The following is a 25,278-nucleotide window of genomic DNA, read 5'->3' as shown; positions in this document are numbered from 1 at the left end:
ATGTATCATATGATCTAACCATTCCAGTTCCAGGTATTTACCTAAGGGAACTGAAAGCATAATGTACATATAGGTAATTGTATATGAAAGTTCATAGCACATTGATTTGTAATAGGCAAGCTTCGGAAGTAATGCAAATGTCCGTCGATGGTGAATGGGTGTGTATATTGTGGCAAAACCATACTGTGACATACTACTAAACAATAACAGAGAATGAACTATTGGTCCACACATCAATACTGAAGAATCTTAAAATAATTGTGCTGAACGGAAGCAGTCAGACAAAAAAATGCATGCTGTATGATCACGTTTATAGAAAATGTAAATTCATCTATAATGAGAGAAAAAAGATGAATGGTTTCCTGGGGGTGAGGTGGGGTGGCCAGAGGAGGGAGAGGGAGACAAGAACATGGACGTGAGTAAACTGCCAGGAATGGTGGATATGTCCATTATCCGGATTGTTGTGTTTGGTACTTGGATGTCTACACTGGCAAAATGTGACTTGTACATTTTAAAGTATGTTCAGTTTATAGAATATCAATTATCCTCAATAAAAAAGCAATTTTAAGATGAAAAATTAGTGTGTTAACCACTGAAGTACATCCATAAGTCCATTTATTTGTTTTTCAGGGTGGATAGCTGTTCTGGGGGCCATCTGGTTGCTAATTTTAGCTGATATCCACGATTTTGAGATAATTCTACACCGAGTAGAATGGGCAACGCTTCTATTCTTTGCAGCACTCTTCGTTCTGATGGAGGTAAGACTTTAGTAGAACTTTTACAATATGAACTTTTACTTGATTTTTAGATTTTATATTTCATTTAGTGTATGAAGAAAGCCCAAAGTCTGTAAGTCTTTTTTTTAATTCTTTTTATTGAAGTATAGTCGGTTTACAATGCTGTGTTGATTACTGGTGTACAGCATAATGGTTCAGTCATACATATACATGCATATATTTGTTTTCATATTCTTTTTCATTTTAGGTTACTACAAGATATTGAATATAGTTCCCTATGCTCTACAGTAGAAACTTGTTGTTTCTCTATTTTACATATAGTAGTTAGTACCTGCAAATCTTGAACTCCCAATTTATCCCTTCCCACCCCCTTCCCTCCAGTAACCATAAGTTTGTTTTCTATATCTGTGAGTCTATTTCTGTCTTGTAAATGAGTGCATTTGTCTTTTTTTTTAGATTCCACATTTAAGTGATATTATATGTTATTTCTCTTTCTCTTTCATTCTCTTTCTGGCTTACTTCACTGAGAATGACAATTTCCAGGTCCATTCATGTTGCTGCAAATGGCATTTTTCACTCCACTGTGTGTGTGTGTGTGTGTGTGTGTGTGTGTGTGTACACATACCACAGCTTCTTAATTCAGTCATCTGTCGGTTTAGGTTGTTTCTATGTCTTGACTATTGTAAATAGTGCTGCTGTTGGGGTGCGTGTATCTTTTCGAATTAAAGTTCCTTCTGGAAATAGTCCCAGAAGTGGGATTGCTGGCTCATACGGTAAGTCTATTTTTAGTTTCTTGAGGAATCTCCATACTGTTTTTCATAATGGCTGCTCCAAACTGCATTCCCACCAGCAGTGTAGGAGGGTTCCCTTTTCTCCACAGCCTCTCCAGCATTTGTTATTTGTGGACTTTTGAATGACGGCCATTCTGACTGGTGTGAGGTGATACCTCATTGTAGTTTTGATTTGCATTTCTCTGATAATTAGTGATATTGAGCATTTTTTCATGTGCCTGTTGACCATTTTTATGTCTTAATTGGAGAATTGCTTGTTTAGGTCTTCTGCCCATTTTTGGATTGGATTGTTTCTTTCTTACTAAGTTGTATGAGCTGTTTAGATAGTCTGGAAATTAAGCCTTTGTCAGTTGCATCATTTGCAATTATTTTCTCCCATTCTGTAGGTTGTCATTTTGTTTGTTTAGGTTTCCTTTGCTGTGTAAAACCTTGTAAGTTTAATTAGGTCCCATTTGTTTATTTTTGCTTTTATTTCTATTGTCTGGGTTGACTGCCCTAGGAAAATATTGCTAAGATATTTGCCTATGTCTTCTTCTAAGAGGTTTATAGTGTCTTGTCTACAATTTTAAGTCTTTAAGCCATTTTGAATTCATTTTTTTGTATGTTGTGAGGGGGTAGTCTAACTTCATTGATTTCCATGCAGCTGTCCAGTTCTCCCTACACCATTTGCTGAAGAGGCTGTCTTTACTCTGTTTTATGTTCTTGCCTCCTTTGTCAAAGATTAATTGACCAAAAGTCTGTGGGTTCATTTCTGGGCTCTCTATTCTGTTCCATTGATCAATATGTCTGTTTTTTTTTAAAACCAATACCATGCTGTTTTGATGACTGTAGCTCTGTAGTGTTGTCTGAAGTCTGGAAGGGTTATTCCTCCAGCTTCCTTCTTTTTCTTTAGTATTGCTTTGACAATTCTGGGTCTTTTGTGATTCTTTATACATTTAATTCTTTCCACATATTCACTAAGTGGAAAATGATGGGGGTTGTAATTAGACTATTTTAAGTTAAACCATATTTTATCTCAGGCACCTAAATATTATCTGATAAAATTACTTATCTGGTTGCTGTTGTTTTTTTTAATTACCTTTGTGGTTTGTAAATTTGTTCTAATTTCATTTACTACAGAGTAGAATTTGCTCTAAGTTGGGTTTGGAGCAAAATGACTTGTTACAGAAAATTTACAGGGTAATATTAACTTGATGATCTATTCTATGTAACATTTAAGTAAATATTCTGTTATGGAAAATACTATATCAAAGAAAATAAGGAATAATATATGTTATTTAAGTTATAATTGTTGTTACAAAATTATTCACAATACTTTTTAGTCTTGAGACTTGATTTATAAACCTGTGTCCTTCTCAAATACAAAGCTTTGCTCATGGAGAAAAAATACTATTCCTCAAAGGACCCCTTCAAGCATACCTAATGTCTTATGTAATTACCTTAACTTGCTGATGGAAGGCTCATCTAATATTCATCCTTCTCTCTGTTAAAACTCTGACACTTTTTTTTTCTAATTATTTTTTGAAGGAGTCTCTTGAATCACTGAAGTCTATGTCTTTAACTCATAATGAATTGTGTTGATGTAATCAAGTGACTCAGGTAGACCCTCCAGATCTGTCAGGGAGTCATGACTTATATTCTGCTTCCTCACTTCCCTACTGAAAAAATTCACCCTTTCTCTTCTGGGTCTCTTTCCACACTGAACACACAGAATATGGAGGGGGAAAGTCTGGCTGCTGTTTCATGATTGGGCTTTGAAAGTCCCTCCTTCAGCTCTTGGTTTTTGGTTTCTGTTTAATATACCGATATGAGTGTGCAATCTCTGTGTTTGCATAGGCAGACAAAATGACTTTAAGTCCATTTTCTAAGATCTTTCTATTGAAATGAATTACTTAAAAATAAGATTTTCTTTTATAATTATATAAATATATATTACAGTTATATAAATATGTAATTTATATAAATTCATAATTATATAAATATATACAAATAATAATTCCAATAATGTGGAATAAATAATAGAGCCTTGGGACTGTCTGGTCTTTGAAGGTTTGGTGTAATTCCTCTGTGAAACCATCTGTGTCTGATTTATTTTGGGGGGAGGCAGACTAGTCATTTCTTTAGTAACTTTCTCTGTTTCTTTGGAAGTAGGTCTAAGCTTCTTAAATCAAATGAAGTTAGTGTTGGTAATTTGTATTTCTTTAAGAAACTGTACATTTCATCTCAATTTGAAAATGTATTGTCACAGAGATCTCCAAGTTAGTCATTCATGATTTTTAAAAAAATTCCTCCTCTTTCAGTAGTTATTTCCTTTTTTATATTTTCTTACTTTGAATATTTGTGCTTTATCCTCTCTCTCACCCCCCACAATCAAGTTCACCTGTGGTTTGTCTATTCTGTTAACTTAAAAGAAAAAAATGCAGGATTTGGCTTATTAATGAGAGCTACTATTTTTCTGTTCCCTATGTCCTTAATTTTGGCTTTAACTTTAGAATTTCCCTCCTTTATTGTGGTTTATTTTGTTCTTTTTCTAGTTTTTATATTGAGAACATAATTGATTTATTTCATTTTTATTGATAAATATGTGTTGTGAAGTGATTTTCCTCTGACCACTGCTTTAAAATGTATCCTTAGACATCGGCAGTGCTTCATTGTTTCCTTTTAAAAATTGTACTTTGTTTGTATTTCTCCTTTTACCAAAGAGTTGTTTGAAAAAGTTTTTAACTTTGCATATAGAAAACCTTGTTGTTGTTGTTGTTGTTAGTAATTTCTGATGTTATTACATTAGAAATAATGTTGAAAAAATATTTCTACTTTATGGAAGTTACTGGCATTTTCTTTGTAATCTTTGTATATTGTATCAACAACTTCGTGAATGTGCCATGAGCATCAGAAGAAAATTTGTATTCTCTGTCTTCAGGGTGTAGTGTTCCTATAAATTCATAGTATCTTTCCTATAGATTGTATTGTTTAAATATTTTGTCTCTGTAGTTTTTGCCCATGTCTTACACTGAATGTGGTGCATTTATGTCTTCAATTATTGTGTTTCAGTCTTTGCAACTCTTGTAGTTTGGCTTCTTCATAAAGGCTGTTTCTCTGTTACTTAACTTATAAGTATTCATGAATGTTATACTTGCATTATTATCTGCCAAAATTGTGGCTTTACCGTTAAAAAATGCCCTTCTCTGTTATGTTTCCTTTGTGTGATATCAAGATTACTATACCTGCTTTTTTGTTTGTGTGTTTCTGTTACCTGGTGTTACCTTTCCCTTCTCCTTTAATTTAAACCTTTTGAAATTCATATTTACTGATATGACTGATACTTTTAATCTCTGCTCTGACATATTTTTATTATGTGTGTTTTCTTGTAATAATAGCTACATTCATTTCTCTATAAGGTGTGTATCATTGTTCATTGATAATTTATTTTGATATTTGGAAATATTAGTGTTTTTATTCCAGTGGTTACTTTTATGCTTAAATCTTTTTTAATGCTTTTAGTACCTAATGCACTTTTTAACCTTAACTATCTGGATTTTCAGGTTTTTTCAGTATCTTTATGACTACCTGTTGTTTGTACAAAAATGAGATTTTTCTGTTTTCGTCTCTCTCTCATTTACTCACAGGCTAATAGTTGCATTATTTTTACTTTATCACATAGCAATGATTTTCTAATAGCCTTTCACTTAATCTATATATTTATTTTACTCTTAGATGTACGTGTCAATATTTTAAAATGCTGGCTTAGTTCTTTTGTTGAAGTTTTCCCAGTAATGATTGAGGAAACTCATTCTCTAGTACAAGGGTCTGCAACTATGACCTGTGGACCAAATCTGGCCTGCTGCTAGATTTTGCAAATAAAATTTTATTGAAATACAGTCCCATTTATTGATTTATTGCTAATAGCTGCTTCTGTATTACATTGGCAGAGTTTTGTAGTTGCAATAAGAGATCTTAGGACACACAGAGCATAAAACATTCACTCTCTGGCCCATTTTAAAAAATGGACACCTGCTTTAAGAGTCTTCAGAAAGGGCTAATGGGCGCTGAAATTCCTAAGTTCTTGTATGTTGAATATCATTTTTCTACAGCCTGGATGTTTGAAAGACAGCTTGGCTGGATTTAAATCCTTGCTTTACCTTTTCTCTCATTGATTTTTTCAAAAAATGCCATTGTTGCTTTGTTTTATATTGTTGATTTTGAAAGGTCTAATGTCGGTCTAATTCTGTTTTTGCCTATGGGCCTTGATGGTATTATATTCTTCCATGAAATCTAATGGTTTTATTAGAATGTGTGTCAGAGATTTTAGGTTTGTTTTTTTTTTTAATAAGCTAAGAAGAATGAGTTGAGGTACGGTGGCTTTTGATCCTTTAAAAAAGGCATTATTACAATTTGTTAGCAGAATTATGGCAAAGATACATTGGGAACTAGGAAAAATGATTACCTGTGAGGAGGTGTCAAATGCAGAAAGGGGTGCAAATTATATTTCTCAATATACAGTTTATATTCAGTTTTTTCTTCGGTTTTATTGAGATATAATTGCTATACAGCACTGTATATATTTAAGGCATACAGCATCATGGTTTGACTTACATGCATCATTAAGTGATTATTACATTACGTTTAATGAAAATCCAACATCTCATGCAAATACATAAATACAGTAATAGAAAAAATTTTTTCCTTGTGATGAGAACTCTTAGGATTTATTCTTTTTTTATTTTTGGACACATGAAAATCTATTATTATTGTTCTTTCACCATCAAAACTTATGATCTTGGTCTTTCCTTCTTGCCTTTGTACAAGGCCAAAAGAGAGACACTGGCTGCTTTGGCCACCTTAAAGCAGACTCCAGGAATGTCACCAACAGCATGACCTTTGCAACCAAATCCAGCAACCAGAACTTCATCATTTTCCTCAATAAAATTCAAACAACCATCATTGGGAACAAAGGTTGTGATAAATATATATATTTATTCATTTATTTATATATATATAGTTAATTTATTTATTTTGCCATTCTGGATTAGCTGAACCCTGACACACTTCCTGATGGCAGAATTTGGCTGTTTGGCTTCAACCCCTACTTTTCCAAGCACAATTAATTCCTTTTGCATGAGAAGTGCTGTGCCCAATTGGGCTTTCTCGTGCTATTTATCATGCCACTTCTGGTCTCATTGGTGGCTCTGGAACTTCCTGGCAGTACAAAGACTGTGACATCTGCCCATCCTGCTGACGCCACAGGCCTGAGCAAAAGAGCAGAACTTACTCTTTTAACCATTTTCATATATAATATGTGTCAGTGATAATTATACTGGGCATGTTGCACATTACATCCCTAGTGTTTATCTTATAGCTATTTCCCTTCCCTCTGTCCCCACCTCTGGTAACCACAAATCTGATCTCCACTGCACCTGAAGGAATAAAATACCTAAGAACAAATCAAACTAAGGGGGTCAAAGACCTGTACTCAGAAATCTATGAGACATTGTTGAAAAAAACTAAAAATGACACAAACAGATGGAAAGATATATAGCATTCATGGCATTGAAGAATTAATATTATTAAAATGCCCATACTACCCAAGGCAATCTATAGATTCAGTGCACTCCCTATGTAAATATCAATGTCATTTTTCAAAGAACTAGAACAAATAACTCTCAAATTTGTATGGAAAACTTAAAGACCCTTAATAGCCAAAACTATCTTCAGAAAGAATAACAAAGCTGGAGTTACCATGCTCTCTGATTTCAGACTGTATTACAAAACTACTGTGATCAAAACAGTATGGTACTGGAACAAAAAAGGACACATAGATCAATGGAACAGAATAGAAAGCCTGGAAATGAACCCACACTTATAAGGACAATTAATCTAAAAGAAAGGAGGCAAGAACATATGATGGGAAGTGACAGCCTCTTCAACAGATGGTGTTGGGAAAACTGGACAGCTACATGCAAAGAATCAAACTGGATTACTCTCTCAAACCATGCACAAAAATAAACTTAGAATGGATTAAAGACTTAAATATGAGGCTTGAAACCATAAACTAGAAGAAAACAGAAGCAGGATGCTCTTTGATGTCATTCTTCATAATATATTTTTGGATATATCTCCCTGGGCAGGGGAATTTAAAGCAAAAATAATAAAATGGGGCTATATCAAACTAAAAAGCTTTTGCATAGCAAAAGAAACTATCAATGAAATGAAAAGATCACCTAATAGGAGAAAATATTTGCAAATGATATATTCAGTATAGGGTTAATATCCAAAATATATGAAGAACTCATACAACTCAACATCAAAAAAGCCAAATTAAAAAGTGTGTAGAGGTTCTGAATAGACTTTTCCAGGGAAGACATACAGATGGCCATCAGGCACATGAAAAGATGCTCTATTAATCATCAGAGAATCTCTAATCAAAGAACTGCAAATCAAAATCACAAAGAGTTATCACCTCACACCTGTCAGAATGGCTATTATAAAAAGACAAATACTAGTGTTGGTGAGGGTATGGAGAAAGGGAACCTTCGTGCACTATTGATGGGAGTGTAAATTGGTGCAGCCACTATGGAAAACAGCTTGTAGAGTCCTCAAAAAACTAAAAATAATTTTTACTAACATATGATCCAGCAATACCACTCTTGCATAGTAGTTTGAAGAAATCAAATCAAAACAAAACAAAACAAAAACACCAACCCCCTCAAAACCCACTATTAGAAAAGATATATGCACTTCTATGTTCATTGCAGCATTATTTACAATAGTCAAGATATGGGAGCAACCTAAGTGCCCATCAATAAATGAACTGGTAAAGGAGATGTGTGCACGTGCACACACACACACACACACACGACTATTACGCAGCCATTAAAAAGAATAAAATGTTGACATTTGCAACAACATGGATGTACCTAGAGGATATTATGCTAAGTGAAGTAGACAAAGACAAATTACCATATGATTTCACTTAATATGTGGAATCTGAAAAACAAAACGAAACAAATGAACAAAAATAATAAAACATGAACAGAGTAATAAGTACAGAGAACAAACAGGTGGTTGCCGAAGGGGAGGTGGGTAGGAAAAGAAAATAAATAGGCGGGAGAAATTAAGAAGTACAGACTTCCTGTTAGAAAATAAATGAGTCATGGGTACTAAATGTACAGTGTGGGGATATGGTCAATAACTAAGTAATATCTTTGTATGGTGACAAATCGTTACTAGACTTACTGTGGTGATCAGTTTGAAATGTATAGAAATATTGAATCATTATAGTGTGTAACAGGGACTAACATAGTTTCGTAGGTCAATTTTATTTCAAAAACAAACAAAAAACTCATTAAAAAAAGAGGTCGGATTTGTGGTTACCAGAGGCAGAGGTTTGGGGGGGGGTAATTGGCTGAAGGTGGTCAAAAGGTACAAACTTCTAGTTGTAAGGTAAATAACTACCAGAGATGTATTATACAATGTGATCAGTATAATTAACATTGCTTTATGTTACATATGAAAGTTAAGAGAGTATTCTGAGTTCTTATCATAAGAAAAATATTTTTAAAAATTTTACCTGAGTGATGATGGATGTTTACTAATCTAATTGTGGTAATCATTTTGTAATGTATATAAATCAAATCATTATGCTGTATACCTTAAACTTATACACTACTGTATGTCAATTATAGCTCAATAAACCTAGAAGAAAAAAAACCAAAGGGAACAAACAGAAAATATATTATAAATTTGCTGACCTGAATGCAACTGTATTTATAATTACATTAAGTGCAAACAGTCCAATTAGAAGGAATTTTTGAGAGAGTGGATGTAGAAGACTCTAACGTGATACCTACAAGAGACACAATTTTAATGTAAAAACACAGATGGTTTGAAAGTAAGTGAATGGAAAAATATATAGTATGCAAACAGCAAGCATTAAAGGCTGAAGTGGCATAAAGGAGACTTCAAGACAATGTTAAAAGAGATAATGAAGGACATTTAATAATGATTACTAGAACATCTTATTAGGAAGACGTAACAACTAGAAGTGTTCTTAATGAAGCCTTAAAAAAGTGATTGTCATTAAATTAAAACAGAAGAGACAATTCCATAATCATAGAAGATTTTATGACCCTTCTCTCACAATTGGTAGAACATCTAATCAAGGAAGTCATGAAAGCCATAAAAGATATGAAAAACATTATCAACCATTTTACTCTAATTGACATTTGTAGAACACTGCATCTGACTGTGTGTGCGCTGAGATTATAGCATTACAGTGTAAGGATTGTGTATTCTGACCACAGCAAATTTAAGTGAGAAATAAATAGCAATCAGATCTCTGAGAAAACTCCAATGTTTTAGAATTCAACAAACACTTTTAATCAAATCATGAGCCACAAGAAATCACTAGGGAAAAACAAAATATTTTAAAATATTACCAGTACTGTCATGTTGCAAGATTGTTTCCTAAGAATTAGATTCTAAGTATGATAATTATATTCTCAGTATTATATTCTAGGTGAAACATATATCTTTTGAAAATATCATTTCTGAAATTAGCTTTTGTAGACCAATTCTTTAGTGCAAAATGCAACCTGTTTTTGCTCATTATGTGGCAAAATTCTAACTGTCAGGACCAAAGGTTAATCTCATAATTGCATACAAGCCCCTTAGAGATTGTCTTCTCATTGTTTTATTAGTCCTGAAAAATAACATGGAAAAACTAAGAGTGAAGAAATAAAGAAAGTGCTCTAATGATGAAAAAATAAAGTAAAATAAATGTCAGTGAAAATACACTACATCAAAAAGTTTTGGATGATTCTAAAGTTGTCTGAGTGAGAAACTTACAGATTAAATACTCATAAAAGGAGAAAGACCTAAACCCAATTATCTAACATCTCATATTAAGTAAATGGAGTGGAAAAAAGAGCAAAATAAAATTAAAGTTAGTATAAAGAAGTTAAAGGTAAGATCAGAATCAACAAATTAGGAAACAAGCAGATAATATAAAAAACAAACTAAGCCAAATCTGGTTCTAAAAAAGATCAACACCATTGACAAACTTTTAGCTAGACAGATCAAGAAATAAAAGAACACAAAGCACCAATATCAGCAATAAAAAGGGGTTATCAACATAGGGAATACAAAAATTGAAAGAATAATAAGGTTACTGTTAATAACTTTATGTCAACAAACTCAATGACTTATGTAAAAGGAAACATATTTTTGAAGAATATGTGATCAGAAAAGGTGCTAGATATGATTACTATCCTCTTAAGTTTATTGAGACTTTTTTTTTGTGGCCTAGCATGTGCTCTATCCAGGATGATAGATAGATAGAATGTTCCATGTGAACTTGGAAAGAATGTATATCCTGTTGGTTTCATATGGAGTTTTTAATATATGTAGTATTTGATAATGTGTTGTTTAAGACCAGTGGTTCCTGATTGATTTTCTGTCTGGGTGATCTGTCCACTGATGTAAGTGGGGTGTTAAAATGTCCTACTGTTATTGTGTTACTGTTAATTTCTCCCTTTGTGTCTATTAATATTTGTGTGATATATTTAGGTGCTTCTGTGTTGAGTGCAGATATATTTAAAATTGTTGTATCTTCTTGGATTGATCCCTTGATCATTACGTAATGTCCGTCATTGTCTCTTGCTACAGTCTTTGTTTTAAAGTCCATTTTGTCTAATACAAGTATTGTTACTTTTTCATTTCTATTTTCGTGGAATATCTTTTTCCATCCTCTCATTTTCAGTCTGTGTATGTCTTTACATATGTAGTGAGTCTCTTGGAGACAGCATATAAATGGGTCTTGTGTTTTTTTTTTTTTTAAACCATTCAGCCACTCTGTGTCTTTTGCTTGGATATTTAGTCCAGTTACATTTAAAGTAATTACTGATAGATTTGTGCTTATTGCCATTTTGTTAATTGTTTTCTGGTGGTTTTTGTAGTTCTTTTTGTTCCTTTCGTCTTTTGCTCTATTTCCTTGTGATATGATGACTATGTTTAGTTTTATGTTTGGATTCCTTTCTCTCTCTCTCTCTTTTTTTTTTTGTATGTATCTATTGTAGGGTTTTGGCTTGTGGTTACATAAGTTTCATGTAGATTAACATATATATATCATAAATGTCATCTTTATGATTATTTAAGTTGATGATCTCTTCAGTATGAACACATTCTAGCAGACTTGTAGTTTTACTCCTCCTCACTCATGTTTTATATCTTTGACCATGAGTTTTACAGCTTTGGTCTTGTGTACCCCTTAGTGACTTACTGTGGATATGGGTGATTTCACTATTTTTGTCTTTTACCTTTTCTGCCAGCTTTGTAAGTAGTTGATCCACTACCTTTACTGTCTGTTTACCATCTCCAATGAGGTTTTTCCTTTCATAATTTTTATATTTCTAGTTGGTGTCTTTTCTTTTCCACTTATAATAGTGCCTTTAACATTTCCCGTAAAGTCAGTTTAGTGGTACTGAACTCTTTTACCTTTTGCTTGTCTATAAACTCCTTCCCATACGAATGATATATTTGCTGGGTAGAGTATTCCTGGTTGTTGGTTTTTTTCCTTTCATCACTTTAAATGTATTGTGTCACTTGCTTCTTGCCTGCAGAGTTTCTGCTAAAAAGTCAACTGATATTCCTATAGGAGTCCCATTGTATGTACCTAGCTGCTTTACCCTTGCTGCTTCTAAGATTCTCTCTTTAACTTTTGCCATTTTAATTACAGTGTATCTTGGTGTGGACCTCTTTGGGTTGATCTTGTTTGAGACTCTCTGTGATTCCTGGACCTGGTTTCTTATCCCTGGTTAGGAAAGTTTTCAGCTATATGTCTTCAAATATGTTCTCTGGCCCTTTCTCTCTTTCTTCTCCTTCTGGGACCCTTGTAATGCAAATGTTGGTATGGTTAAACTATCTCTTAAACTGTCCTTTTTTTTTTAAATTCTTTTTTTCTTTTTTCCATTCAGCTTGTGATTTATACTACTCTGACTTCTAGTTCACTGATGTTTCTTTGTATCATTTAATCTACTGTTGATTCCTTCTAGTGTTTTTTTTTTTAATTTCAGTTTTTTTTTCTTCAGCTCTGTTGTTCTTTTTATTTTCTAACTCTTTGTTAAACTTCCCAGTGTGTTCATCCAGTCTTCTCCTCATTTATTTTATTATCTTTATGATCATTACCTTGAACTCTTTATTAGATAGATTGTTTACCTTTGCTTCACTTAGTTATTCTTAGGTTTTATCTTATCTCTTTATTTAAAAAATTATGTCTTCTCATGTTGCCTAATTCTCTGTTTATTTCTGTGTACTAAGTAGGTCAGTTACATTTCCTGATCTTAGAGAAGCACCTTATGTAGGAGACATCCTGTGGTGCCCCGCAGCATAGTTCCCTCTGGTCACCAGAGCTATATGCTCTAAGGGTACCCCAGTGTAGGCTGTGTGGGCCCTTCTGTTCTGATGAGGCCAACTACTGCGGGCATGCTGGTAGGTGGGACTGACTGCTGGCTGGTTGGCTACCAGGTCCTGCCTTGTGAGGTGGCTGCTGGTCCACTGGTGGGTTGGGCTTGGTCCAGGGGGCCCTGGGGCTAGTTCTGGCCCACTGGTGGGCAGGGCCATGTCCTAGTGCAGCTGGCTGCAGGGCCAGTGGGGCCTGGAGCTGGGGCCTGTCTGCCAGTGGGTGAGTAAGCCCCTGGCACTAACAGGCTAGAAAGAGGACTCCAGGTGGTGGCTGCCATCACCAGTGTCCTCATGGTAGAACAAGTTCCCAAGAATGGCTGCTGCCAGCATCTGTGTCCCCATGGGGAGTTCCCATTGCCTCCTGCCTCTCCAGGAAGTTCTCTCAGATCAGCAAGTGGGTCTGACCTAGGATCCTTTCAAATCACTGCCTCTTCAGTGGGACTCAGAATATGTCAGATTTTGTGTGTGCCTTTTAAGATTGGAGTGTCTCTTTGCTACAGCCCTTTGGCTCCCCTAAATGCAAGCCCCACTGGACTTCAATGCCAGATAATTTGGGAGCTTGTCTTTCCGGTATGGGAGTCCTGGGCTGGGGAGCGCACTGTCAGGCTCAGATCCCTTGTGTCTTGGGGACAACCTCTCATTGTGACTGTCCCCCAGCTTTTGAGTTGCCCATCCAGGGGTGTGGGTCTTGACTGTACCCTTCTATCTGTCTCATGGTTCCTTCTTTGTATCTTTAGTTGTAGGAAATATTTGCTATTAGTCTTCAGGTTGCTCTCATAGATAGTTGCTCTGTGCAGAGTTGTCATATCGGTGTGCTAGTGGGAGGGGTGAGCTCAGGGTCTTCCCACTCTGCCATCTTGGACAAATGTCGTTTGTGATCAACTGATTTTAAGTGAAAGTGCCAAAGCAATTCAATAGGGAAAGGAACATCTTTTCAAAAAATGATGCTGGATCAACTGGATATATGTATGAAAAATGATAAGAGTGCTACGGTGGATTTTCCTATTTTGTATTTTCACTCCTTTATCAGTTTAGTAATCTCTTTAGTGAAGTTCTCCTTTTCATTGCTAAACTGGGGACTTGTGACTTTTATTCTATCATCCTCTTTCTTCCTATTTATTATTCTCCATTAGCATGTAAATTTTGTCAGTCCTTTCCCTCAATTGAATGTTTGTTTTCTATTTTATTATTTTCTGCTCTTACAAGTATTATTTTCTTCTTTTTATCCTTCGGGTTAAATTTGTTTTTCTTTAACTTCTGAAAATGGATGCTTAGCTTTTTGATTTTCATGCTTTATTTTTTCCAATATGGTATTTAATGCCATAAATTTCCATTTGGCATAGATTTAGCTATATCCTGCAAGTTTGGATATGTATTTTGATTGTATTTATTTTTTACTCATTCTGGCTTATTTTTAATTTTTATTGTGATTTCTTGAATCATGTTTATTTTTTCTTAATTAGCCAATTTCCCAAAATGGTTGTGGATGTGTCTTATTGTCCTTGTGGTTCTATTTATGCTTATTTATTTTGAGACTGTGTTATTGGGCATATATAAATTTAGAATTGTTAACTCTTAATGAGGAACAGAAAGTTAGAAAACTTTCATTTATTTTTCTATCCTTTAACTTTCAGATTTTCTCACCTTATGTTTTAGATGTGTCTTTTGCAAATAAGTGTGTATTTGGGCATAAAATTCAAATTTTTAGTCCAGTATGACAGTCTTCATCTTTTTAGTAATATATTTATTCTATTTAAATCTGATGACATTACTAATACATTTGGGTTTAAATCTGCCATCTTTTTGTCTGACCTTGTATATTTTTATTTTCAATCTTTTTTCTTCCTTTATTTGAGTTGATTGAGGATTATGTAAAATTTGATTTCTTGATTTTTGGCAGTTATATCCTCTTTTAGTGGTTTACTCTAGAGATGACAACTTACATCCTTAACTCATCAAGGGTCAATGTTAATTGTTAGTTTTACACTCTTCAACTCTAATTTCTTTAAACAAAATTCCTCTACTATATCCTGGACCTGCGGATTCTCGTTCCTGCATGTTTGGGGGTGTGTCTAATCTGTCTTGGTTGTTGGTGCCCTCATTCATGTTGCTTGTTTTCTTGTGCTTTTTTTTTTTATTTTAAAATTATTATTATTTTTTATTTTGGGGGGGGTAATTAGGTTTATTTATGTACTTATTTTAATGGAGGTACTGGAGATTGAACCCAAGACCTCGTGCATGCTAAGCACACACTCTACCACTGAGCTGTGGAAGTGTCATTTTGCTGTGTACTGGGGAAGAGTTCTCCTAGACACCGATCTTAAAATAAAGAGACGGCCTTCCATTCAAATGTACATTTAATATGGACATTCACACAAATTAATGAGAAGCTCCTGCCTCTGCTACTGTCTTCCCATGAATCTTCAATGTGCGTATATGATAGCAAAGCGTTTATAGACGGTGTGTTTGAGTCAGATCTTTTATAAGAAATGAGAGCCCGGGCCTCCCTGTGTCCACTTATTTTCATTTTAAAGATGTGCTTTTTTTTTAAATGTGCATATATTCTTGGTTTTGAACTAATGCTCTTCATATACCCCTTCTTCTAGGCATTGGCACATCTCCACTTAATAGAATATGTCGGCGAACAGACTGCTTTGCTAATAAAGGTACACTAAGTGCTGCGATATAATGTGCTCCAGCCACTGTTTCTTTGATTTTTGTTTTAAAAACATTGGGGCAAGAAGAGATTACATTAATTATGTAAAAAAGTATAGCAAGGGACCTGTTTTAGCCTGTGTCACCTAGAGATGAAAGGAGACTTTTCTCAAAGAATGTATAATTGGGGAAGCCTGCAATTTTACTATTAGCTTTTAGTTAGAACCTTTCTAGGAAGGAGAGCAATGGAGAGCAGTCTCAGTAAGTGATGCACAGAGGTCCCAGCCCTGGCGCTCTGGCAGGAGCTGAGGTCAGTGTGACCAGTGTGTCACCTGGTGTCCCATCAGGAACAGGGCCACCCCTCTGCCTGCTCCCTCCCAGGAGCCGGCTGGCCGGAGCATGGCTGGGGTTTGCTCCTCTCAGTGACGTGCAGACCCTGGCCCAGGCTCCTGATAGGGGTTGGGAAAGCCCAGGCTGGTCCTGTTTGCATACCTGGCTCTGCCTTATGTGGAAGAGGAAGGACCGACAACCCCAAGTCCCTTCCGAGCCTCACCCGTTCTAGCATCAGACTGTCAGTGTGTGGGATCTAGCAATGCGCTAGGATACACAGCCCTGCTCTTACCTGCTCCTTCCAGATGGTCCCAGAAGATCAGCGCCTCGCAGCTGCCATCATCTTGGTGGTCTGGGTCTCGGCCATCGCATCGTCCCTGATTGACAACATCCCCTTCACTGCTACCATGGTGAGTCCCGGTCTTCTCCGGGTGACGAGGGTCCAGCTTTCACCTGGACACAACCTGGGCTCACCCTTCCTTCCAGAGGAAGCAGAGAGCGAGTCCTGTCCCTTTGCTCACTCACAGGTCTGGGGGACAGCCGCAGGGGAGCCCAGACAGCAGCTGGGAGCGAAGGGCCTACAGCTGTGGTGGGCAGTGAATTTGGGGTGGCTGGTTGTTTCAGGGTCAGTCTGACTGGGAGCTGCTGCCTCTCACAAAAATGATAGTCTTTAATTTTTTTAAAAAAGAAAATTGGAAGATGCCAAAGACTGAGGCTGGCTGAATGTGTTCATCTCTTATTCCCTACAAATGCAAAAGCTGTTCTACCTAGCCTGTGTACCGGTGAAGAGTGTGTGGCTTCTGGTGCTTGGCTGGGCAGGACTTTGAATTTTTTGTGTGGTCTTGACCCAAGCTGAGAACGGAGGTCCAGCTAGAGGCCTTTTACAGGGCTGCTGACCCCTGCTCCTGCTGTGTCTTCTGACATCACGGATTGCTCAGCTGAGGGCAGAATTGTGAATCCCAGGTGGGAACAGGAACCTGGGGTCCTGTCACAGCACCTGAGGTCTCCCATGTGCTGAGCATGCGTGGACACCTCTCCCGACTGGATTCTGGACAGAGCAGTCTTCTTTCTTGTTCTTGTGAACTTCTGGGCCACTCCTCTCCCATAGGACCTTTGGGTGACTTGGACTCTGTCACCACACATTGCCAGAGTCACAGCACCCGCTGGGTTGACACTCCAGTTTCCTAGCCATTGTTCTTCCGTGGTCTGGATTTGGTAATTCTGAGCTAATTCTGTGGCTGTGATTATTTCTGCATGAAATCCAGAGTTAGAGAAGTCACCTGGCTGTCGTTGAATGTACTGGCTTCAGCTCAGTGGACACTATCATTACTATTGCCCTGCAGAGGGCCAGGGGCAGAAGACCTCTTGGACAGGCTAAAACAGCAGGGTCCTGGGCTTCTGGGATGCCAGGTCAGCTTGTGTGTGAATCCCTTTCTCAGTTGAAATGGACTCTTGAGAAGACCCTGTGCATCTGAACCCAGTGTGGCCACAGCCTGGAGGGTTCCAGCAGCAAATCTTCATCTGAGCTCCCTTGGGGCCCCGTGAGCTCACAGCGGATACACACTCTGTCTTCTGTGGGGCTTCTAGGTTTTAGGACCCACACCCTCTTGTGGACTGAATGAGGTGGTCCCTGTTGTTGAAAATTCAGTTTCCTCTATTTTTTAAAAAAAATGGCAGTTTTGACATTTTTATTCCCCCAATTGTAATAGTTACTTAAAATTTAAATCAAAAAAATACATCAGGGCAAAGAAGATGTGGTATATTTATACAATGGAATAGTATTTAGCCATAAAAAGTGACAACATAACGCCATTTGCAGTGACGTGGATGTCCCTGCAGAATGTCATTCTAAGTGAAGTAAGCCAGAAAGAGAAAAGAAAATACCATATGAGATCGCTCATATGTGGAAACTGAAAAAAAAAGAAAGAAAGAAAGAAAAGAAAAAGACACATGAACATAAATACAAAACAGAAACAGACTCACAGACACCGAATACAAACCTGTGGTTGCCGGGGGAAGGGGGTGGGAAGGGACAGGCTGGGAGTTCGAAATTTGTAGATACTGACAGGTATGTATAGAATAGATAAACAAGATTATATTGTATAGCACAGGGAAATGTATACAAGATCTTGTGGTAGCTCACAGTAAAAAAGAATGTGACAATGAATATATGTATGTTCACGTATAACTGAAAAATTGTGCTCTACACTGGAAATTGACACAACATTGTAAACTGACTATAACTCAATAAGATAAAAATTTAAAAAATATGTCAAGGGCATCATAGAGGACAAGTGTAACAAGTATCTCTATACTTACCACCCAGAATGAGGAAAATCACAACATTTTAGTCCCTTTGCCTCAGGTTTTCTTGTTTGTTTTGTTTTTAAGAAACAAAACATCATAGATGATTTTTCGTTCTGTGCGCCTTCCCTCAGCCCCAGCGTCATTCCATCCTTCTGTCTCCTGAGGGAACTACCCTCATAAATCTGGGGCGGGTTCTTCCTTTTCTGGTAAGCGGCCTGAGGTCACCTCTAAAAGTGGTTCACTATTCACCTGACCCAGAAAACCCCATAAAATCATGCCAATCAAGAGATTCAGATCTTCCTGTTCACTTTAAGAACACTCATGAGACTACCCAGGCCATTAAGGGTATGCATATCTGAAAAGCCACTAAATATCCGAAGGCTGTCACTTTACAGAAGCAACATGTGCCAGTCTGTTGTTACACTGGTGGGGTTGGCAGGTGCGCCCAGGCCAAACAGTGGGGCTGGACGCAGGGTCAATGGCCCAAAAAGAGTGCTGAAGTTTTACTGCACGTGCTCAGAAATGCAAAGAGTGATGCTGAACTTAAGGGCTTACATGTAGATTCTCTGGTCACTGAGCACATCCAGGTAAACAAAGCTCCCAGGATGCGGCGCAGGACTTACAGAGCTCCTGGTCGGACCAGCCCTTACGCGAGCTCTCCCTGCTGCACGGAGATGATCCCCACTGAAAAAGAGCAGGTTGTTCCTGCACAAGAACAGGAGGTTGCACAGAAGAAAAAGATACCCCAGAAGAAGCAAAAACTTACGGCCTGGGAATAAGTTCAGAAAAAGTAAAAGCAAATGAAAGTAAAGGAAAAAAAAATGTGGGGCATATCACGATGCAAGGGATGAAAACCACATCCTGAGAGGCCAAAGCAGCAGCTGCTCGCAGCCCACTGGTCTCTGCCACCTGACTTCACCACGTCGGCGTGTGGTGTGCACGTGCGTCAGAGGGGAGCATAGGCGTTTCTGCCGTATTCTGGAAGTGGCACCCAAACTGGCCCGTCACGGTCCTTGGGTGGGAAGCGGACACGTGGCCCTGCCCAAGTGCAGCGGCCTGGGACGTGTGTGGGGCAGAGAGCTGGGTGGGCACTGAGGTCTGTGCCACCATCCCTCGCTCTCTCCCTCCCTCCATTTCACTGGGCTTGTCTTTTCACCACTTCTTTCTCATTTAATTGGGGTCATCAGGGGATGTGGGCTGTAGGGTTTCATACTCAAGACACCCCCGAAGCGCCCTTTGACCTGGCACACGGCCACTCTGCCCCGCATGCCAGCGGAGTTCCGCACGTGCCCACGGGCACAAGCGCAGGCACCGTGTTGTCAGAACCTCATGGAAACTCACTCGCATCAGTCAGTCCTGCTGGAGCAGATCGCTTTACAGTTTTGTGCATTTCAACTCAGAGTTGAGCCCACTTTCGCTGACACTCTGCTGGAGGATTAGGCTGCGTCTCTTCTGCATGGCGGTTTTGTAAGATCTCTCTTCCTTCTGCTCTGAGCCTCTGCCTTGTTTATCTTTTCCCAATCCTTTATTTTCAGTCTTTTTGAAGTTTGTTTTTGAAACCCCGTTTTAGGTGGCTTTTAGTTTTAAAAGCCATATGCGAGATAGATTTTTAAAATGCCAAGCAGACTGTCTGTTTTTTTAAGAGAATCGTTTAGCATGTTTAAATGTATTGTGTTGACTGAGGGGCTTGAGTTTATTTCTACTGTTTTATTGTGATTTGGCATTGATTATGCTTTTTCTTTGCTGATCCCTTTTTCCCCCGTCATCTCCCGATTTCTCTTGCATTGATTAATTGGTGTGGAAATATTTCAGTATTTTAACAAACATTTCCATTTAGGGAAATCACTTTGATGTCTGCCCACCTCTCCTTTTCTCTTCTCCCATCTGCAGTTGACTGGGAGCTGTGGGAGTGTTACCGAGTCCAAACTCGTTCTGATCGCTGCACGACAAGCCAATAAATTGGGAGACAAAATGTTGGGGCAAGGAATAGCAACTTTATTCGGAAAGCCAGCAGACGGAGAGGATGGCAGACTAATGTCTTGGAGAACCATCCTGCTCTAGTCAGAATACAGGCTCCTGTATACAAAAACAAAAACAAAAGAAACAGGGGAGGGGGTGTGGTTGGTTGGTGCAAACTTCTTGGTGCAGGGATTCTTTGTTCCTGCAGCTGTCCATGTGGTCATGGTGCTCCTGCAAAACCTCCAACAAAACAAGTGTTATTTATTCTCTATTCTGCAACTTTGTTATCTTTACGTGAGTGCAGCGCTAGCAAGACTAAGCCTAGAAAACAGGGCAGAGTGGTTAAAGCCAAAGGAACAGATTTAATATGGAGTCCGATTTGTTCTCTTCTATTACACAAGGAGCAGCAGTACTTCCTGGGAGTTACTCTTGTTACAGCCGAACCTGCAGCCCCAGAGCGGCTTGCAGTAACATGGGGGTGCTTCTGTTTAGTTCACCCACCTTCCACTGGTCAAGCAAGCCACCTGCCAAGCCCAGAGTCAACGGGGTGGATGGTGGCGAAGTGCATCCGTCTGTTTCATCTGGGGCCACTGCAGAGGGCACGCAAGTGAAGTCCTGTTGCAGGAATAAAGGGCTGGGGAGTCATCTTATCTTCCCAAATGAGCAATGAGGCATTGCTTTTGTGACATCAGGAGACCTGGTGTCCAGCAGAGTGTGGCTCTTTGTTTCCTAATTCTGTCCAGCAAATGAAATCACATCACATGTCATTTATATAACTCCACATCGTTTTTAGCTTTCTGTCTGCAGTCTGAGATGGTCCTTTACATATGGGTTACTCTTGAAGCCCTCCTCCCCCTGATTTTTAAAGAGGTTCACACAAGGCAAGTGCCTGGAGGCAGCAAGTCCAGGGGGTCCCTCCTTATCCTCTCATGGGCTGCCCTGAGATGCCTAGCAGTGATCACATGGTGGAAGTATGCTGGAAGCAGGCCCAGTACCTATGGCCTCTTCTGTTCCTCATTAGCAACAGGAGCTACAAGGGGGCCCGTTTTGGGAACACAAATTTCTCGCAGAAACGTCATGACTGCTAGGTGTTACATCAGTTACTACAATGTGAAATTTACTTCTGTCAGAATGATGCACTGAATGGTGTCATGATTTATGAGAGAATACTACTTTTTATTTTATTTTATTTTATTGAGTTATAGTCAATTTCCAGTGTAGAGCACAAGTTTTCAGTTATACATGAACATACATATATTCATTGTCGCATTCTTTTTCACCATGAGCTACCACAAGATCTTGTATATATTTCCCTGTGCTATATAGTATAATCTTGTTTATCTATTCTACATTTTGAAATCCCAGTCTGTCCCTTCCCACCCCCTGCCCCTTTGGCAACCACAAGTTTGTATTCTATGTCTTTGAGTCTGTTTCTGTTTGGTGTTTATGTTCATCTGTCTTTTTCTTTTCTTTCTTTCTTTCTTTTTTTTATAGATTCCACATGTGAGCAATCTCACATGGTATTTTTCTTTCTCTTTTTACCTTGCTTCACTTAGGAGAATACTATTTCTTAGTCGTTGAATCTGATGCCTGTTGCATCTCAAACATCAATAGATGTGGGATGACGACACAGAGGGCAGTGGTGAGAAATGGCTTCGCATCAGTTTACCTGCGTGCAGTTTGGAATCAGAACCACGTTCAAGTCTGGCTTGGCCACATACAAGACCTATGTCTCTCCATGCATCCATGTCCTCATCTGTCAGTTGAGGGGTAACAAACACACCTGCAGGATGTTTGAAGATTACATTGTATGCATGGAGTTAGCCTAGGACTTGGTCCACTGTAGGGCTGATAATTGTGGGTTAGATATTTATTTATGGTCGCAGGCACTATGTGAGATTCTATGTGACTTCACCCCATTTAGGATCCACAGCAGCAGCCAGGGGCAGCTGAAGAGAGAGACCCAGTTGGTCATGTGACTGGAAACAAAGACTTACTGATGGGCTCAAACTCAAGGTCTTGTGGTTTCCCGAGTTCACTTTGGTTTCCTTTTGAGCATCCTATGCTCCATACAGTTGGACTGCTGAAAAAGTGGTTTGGATTTTGCAAGTTGGTCAGAGAATGAGCAGCTCCCCTGGGCTTTCATGGACATGCTGTCAGTGTCCTTTTCCTCCACAGATTCCTGTGCTCCTGAACCTGAGCCAAGACCCCGAGGTCAGCCTGCCTGCACCACCGCTGATGTATGCCCTGGCCCTTGGCGCCTGCCTAGGAGGTAAGGGGGTGCTAATGCCCTGAGGGAGGACCCCCCTGACACTCTGGTGAGCCTCAGGTGATGACTAATTGCACGTCAAATTGAAAGAGAGTAAAAATAGTCCAGATGATTTCCTGAGTGGAAACACATCTTCACCTTTGAGTGGAGCAGCTAACAATTTCTACTCAGTTCCTCTGTAAAGCCTGTCACTTCCCACGCTCTGCAGAACTGCCCCTGACATTCTAAACCCACAGCCAGAGGATGATCATTCCTGACGTCTCCAAGTTAACGTGCTCCCACACTGCATACAGTTGTGGCTTATACTTCGAAAGAGATTTTGAATCAGAAGCCATCCTCCGGGGCACTTTCTTACTCCCTTTTTAAGGAGTGTCTTTTGGGGAAGGTGGTGTGAAGTGATGAATGGGTGAGCTAAAAAATAGAGACTCTAACCTAAGAGTAAGAAGAAAGATTAAAAAAAAATGGTTTTTTTTGACAAGGGAAGTGTATTGTCTTTGGGAGACATTGAAAAGTTAGCCTTCTAGAGAAATTGTCGGGAGAGACTAACTTCTGGTGAATAAACACAACGGCTTTGGATGTGATTGTCTTTGGAGGGAGCTGCGTTAGAGTTCTTCTCACTTAAGGGGGCCTAATAACCTTTGGGAACACAAGAGGATTGTGAAGAATCTTAGATAAACACACTAGATACCAATTTTTTTAATTAAAAAAAATTTTTTTGATGGAGGTACTGGTGATTGAACCCAGGACCTCATGCATGTTAATTAAGCATGTGCTCTACCACTGAGCTGTTTCCCTCCCCACTGCGAGATACCTTTAAAGTTTTTGTTTTTACATCCAGGTGTGCTTAGATAATCTAGCTTGCTTTGCTCTTTGATTGATCTCTGACTATTAAATAAGTAACTTTCTTTGTAGTTTATCTTTGTAAAGGGAGAGATTAATGTCATTCAGTGAAGTTGCTATGATTTCTGGAGACGGTGAATTCACCTAATTAAAGCAGCTGAGGTCTCAGGTTCTGAGTAGGGACTTGTTAAAATGGCTCCCGTCTAAGACTAGCCTCAGGAAAAGCAGTAATTGTGTTCACAGCCACATTTAACATCAGTGATGGAAGCAATCCAGAGACATCTGGAAGTGTGTCCTCTGTGTGGAGTTTTGTTCATTAAACCTTGCTGAGCATCTTCTGTACCCTGACATTGTCTTCCCGAGTAAGGAGACCACCATCACTTAAGCTAAGATTAGAACATAAACGGATGCTTTCATGGCCATATGCACTGAGTGCGCAGGGGGCACTGGTGAGACTGGGGGAAAGCCAGGAATGGCTCTCCGGAGAGGTGAGTTCTGAGCTGGGTCTCAAAGGATAAGAAGCCTCCTGGGCTAGTTCTGATTCCCCTAGAACACGGAGAATACATGTGGAGGGGATTATCAAGGAGAGAAGTTAACATGGACCATTTACATAACCGAAACTAGGATTAAACATTTGTTACCTGAGCCCCTTTTGGAAGCAGGAGTGTAGCTGTAACAAGCAATGAAGGTGTTAATCTGTGGGATCTTTTTAACCCACTAGCCCTGGTCATTGAGTGGTACCTTTTCCTGGTATGGCAGATGCTCAGTTCTGCTGGTTGTTAACTATACATTTATTCTGTTGGAGGATCTTCTCTCATTAACTCAGAGTTTGACATTTTAAAAAATTGTGGTAAAATATACATAGCATAGAGTTTACGATTTTAAGCTCATGTACAGTAGTGACCTTAAGTGCATTCCTATTATGCAATCATCACCACTCTCCATCTCCAGAACTTATTCATCATCCTTAACTGAAACTTTATACCCATTAAACCGTACCTACCCATTCCCACTGGGTTTAGCATTTTGAAGATCACTTTTTTAAACTGAAGTAGTCAGTTATAATGTGTCAATTTCTGGTGTACAGCAGGTTTCACTTCACTTTAAAGTGAAGTTTCATTTGGCTTGAGAAACGTCATTTGTTCTATAAGTTGGTGTGATTCACTGAACAGTTTGAAACTAAGTCTTTCCTAGTCGCATCTCAGTATCTTTTGGCTACTCTTTTTACTAAGAGCTAAGAACAATTCAAGTAAGTCTTCAGAAAAACCTGCCTTAGCCTGGGTTTCCTAGAAAGCAGAAGTTGAGGCAGGTTTGCGAGCTGAAGCTTTACTGGGATGTGCAAGCCTAGGACAGGAAGACTGAGGGAGGAAGCGAGGTCAGGCGGTGAAGGAGAGAAAGCGAACACATGGTGCATTACTGAGCTAGGAACAGCTTCAAAAGAAATCCAAGCCAGTTTTTAGTTACATGGTACATTTTCTAGGTGCTTCCCATATGACTATCATGCCTTGGAGGAGGAGGAGGAAAGAGGTTTGTCTGTTAGTTCCACACTGTCCTCTGTCATCGGTCAGTTTGCTTTGGGTGACTTCTGAGTCTGTGAGGAAATGTAAAGTTGCAGGAGACCATTGCTCCCAGCGCATCGGAGAACAAGCAACATGAGCTACAAAATTAGTTTTTAAAAGCCATCAGAATGCTGAAGATGCAAAGGAAGTAAATTCCAGAGAGTGATAAGCCCTTCATAAGGGAGAGGAGAACACGGGCGCCGTCCTCTCTGGCTGACGGTGCCGGGAGGCCGAGTGAGACCTCTCAGTGCCTGTCCTGAGTGTGCGGTGAAGCTGGGGACGTGGCGGCAGCAGCCATGAAGCTTCGGAGACATGCTGGGCCTTTGCAGACCCCATGTAGTTGGCGGGACAGCCAGCCAGGACAGAACTTCAGA

The 25,278-nt window shown here is 38.8% G+C and overlaps 1 protein-coding gene and 1 pseudogene across 3 annotated transcripts in view; one reads left to right on the top strand and one right to left on the bottom strand.

Annotated features, from left to right (window-relative positions):
* The window catches only part of OCA2 (OCA2 melanosomal transmembrane protein), a 176,966-nt gene that overhangs the window by 118,937 nt on the left and 32,751 nt on the right, over nt 1-25,278 (top strand). For all 3 annotated transcript variants that reach the window (XM_072960740.1, XM_072960741.1, XM_072960739.1), the window contains exons 19-22: nt 631-758; nt 15,592-15,651; nt 16,276-16,380; nt 22,415-22,508. In XM_072960740.1, coding sequence (XP_072816841.1) covers nt 631-758; nt 15,592-15,651; nt 16,276-16,380; nt 22,415-22,508 — 387 coding nt within the window. The remainder of the gene's footprint in view (nt 1-630; nt 759-15,591; nt 15,652-16,275; nt 16,381-22,414; nt 22,509-25,278) is intronic.
* On the bottom strand, nt 6,298-6,756 carry LOC102527458 (small ribosomal subunit protein uS12-like; annotated as a pseudogene).

Source organism: Vicugna pacos, chromosome 5 (assembly GCF_048564905.1).
Source record: "Vicugna pacos chromosome 5, VicPac4, whole genome shotgun sequence".
In the NCBI taxonomy this organism is placed as follows: Eukaryota; Metazoa; Chordata; class Mammalia; order Artiodactyla; family Camelidae; genus Vicugna; species Vicugna pacos.
The sequence above is the reverse complement of the archived record's forward strand: the minus strand, read 5'-3'. Positions and strand labels throughout refer to the sequence as shown.